This window comes from Drosophila innubila, assembly GCF_004354385.1.
Source record: "Drosophila innubila isolate TH190305 chromosome 3R unlocalized genomic scaffold, UK_Dinn_1.0 2_E_3R, whole genome shotgun sequence".
NCBI classification, from domain to species: domain Eukaryota; kingdom Metazoa; phylum Arthropoda; class Insecta; order Diptera; family Drosophilidae; genus Drosophila; species Drosophila innubila.
In genome coordinates this window covers 28,792,129-28,793,723 of record NW_022995380.1, presented here as the reverse complement: position 1 = coordinate 28,793,723, position 1,595 = coordinate 28,792,129, and the positions used below count along the sequence as shown (strand labels likewise).

At 40.4% G+C, this 1,595-nt stretch overlaps 1 protein-coding gene across 2 annotated transcripts; it reads left to right on the top strand.

Moving 5' to 3' along the window:
• Positions 1 to 278: 278 nt before the first annotated feature.
• On the top strand, positions 279 to 1,285 carry LOC117791540. Of its 2 annotated transcripts, none has more exons than XM_034631328.1 (4): positions 279 to 364; positions 422 to 542; positions 608 to 934; positions 1,003 to 1,285. In XM_034631328.1, the coding sequence occupies exons 1-4, from the start codon at positions 298 to 300 to the stop codon at positions 1,124 to 1,126; spliced, it is 639 nt and encodes a 212-aa protein (XP_034487219.1). In that variant the 5' UTR covers positions 279 to 297; the 3' UTR covers positions 1,127 to 1,285. The 2 variants fall into 2 exon arrangements, with proteins under 2 accessions (XP_034487219.1, XP_034487218.1); XM_034631327.1 differs by having other exon boundaries at positions 1,000 to 1,285.
• The last annotated feature ends 310 nt before the right edge of the window (positions 1,286 to 1,595 follow it).

Genomic DNA, 1,595 nt, shown 5'->3' with positions numbered 1-1,595 from the left:
TCCCGCGTTTCCTGGAATTTCGTATTCCCACTCATCTTTGAATAAATGCTTTAAGTATACAAGCATTTATTTATAAATAATTATCAGAGCGGACTACAGCAATGACTTATCACAGCGTTGATTATGACTCAACTTTGGCAAGCTGTTTATTTTATTTCTTCTTATCGCTATTTCCAACGACTTTACGTACTGTTGATATTTTCGTCGACAGTGCCGATTCAGCTTATAAATCAGCTTTATAGTAGAGCAAAATTCGATAAGGCACAGCATTCTCAATTTGACGTAGGTCCATGGAAAATGTTTGGCAGCCTCTTCTCCGATCGCTACAACAGAAAACGGGATATCTTCTATGCACAATATGAGGGTAAGACCTTCACTTTACTATTGTAACTTGAATTAAATATTTAATATATATTTAAAGCGACACGTTTGCGATTTCCAAACCTGCCCTTCTATGGACGTCCCAAAGAGCCCTTGAAAAGTAGATCTCCAAAGCGTAGCCAGAAGAAAAGGCGACATGAAGACTACGATTACGATGAATGGTAAGTTTTCGGAGACAGCAGAAGGAAGTAGCGAAAAATTTAATTAGGCCAGTTTTGCATCCAAGGATTGCCGGCAATTTCGTGCCGATTGTCGTGCGACGGACCGTGGAACAGTGGAGTCGTAGCCAATTAATGGACCTGGCCCCCAGCCAAGGCATTGATGTCTGCAGTTGGCGTTCGTGGCCAAGAGAAGTTGGCGAAGAGGAGCAATCACTGAGGCGTTCGCTGCGTCTCACAGATAAGCCAAATTTAAAGCAAAAGCTTATTGGCAACTCAGAGCAGCTGGACACAAGGCTGGCAATCAAATTGCAACAGCGGCTGCCACCACTTGAGACTGGAATTAACTATGGGAATACAGCTGGGGTGGAGTTGGAGGCGACCTTTATCGATGGGTGCGTTGTAAAAACTTTTCCTATTGGCCATTTGTAATGATTGTGCTCTTTTTTTCCACATGCAGCAGCTGCCGTCACGACTCCAAGCTGCTGTGCAACATGTGTGGCACTCATTTCGGCAAGTCCAGCGACTTGCAACTGCATTCGCTTGACGATTGTCGCAAGAACTTGCTTGCCACACTCAGCAATTGAGCGAAAATCTAGTAAGCAACCATTTATACTATCAGCCAAGTATCGAGAGTTAATCAAATATTATTTGGCCTGAAGAGATCAATTATTTGCATTACTGCATAATTCATTATTTATTGTTAAATTTCTTCGTTCAATAAACTATTTTTATACAGATCCCGACCATAGGATACCCGTTACTTATTTCAATATATATAAAAGTATTTTAAGGAAATTATTAACTAGTAAAAACTTCTGCATACTTTTAGGTGATTTTATTGAATTAATAACTTTATTAATAACTTTGGTTAGCTATTACTCCCGTTCTACTTGTCCGATCTTGCTGCGGTTAGGTGATATTATAGATAATATTAATAGATAACGTTAATTACCATAAAAACTGTATTATCTTAAAAACTGTGGGTGTGGTGGCTTTTCGCGGTTTGCGGGGGCGAAAGGGGGCGTGTCAAACTTGACCTGCTTGTGGTCTATA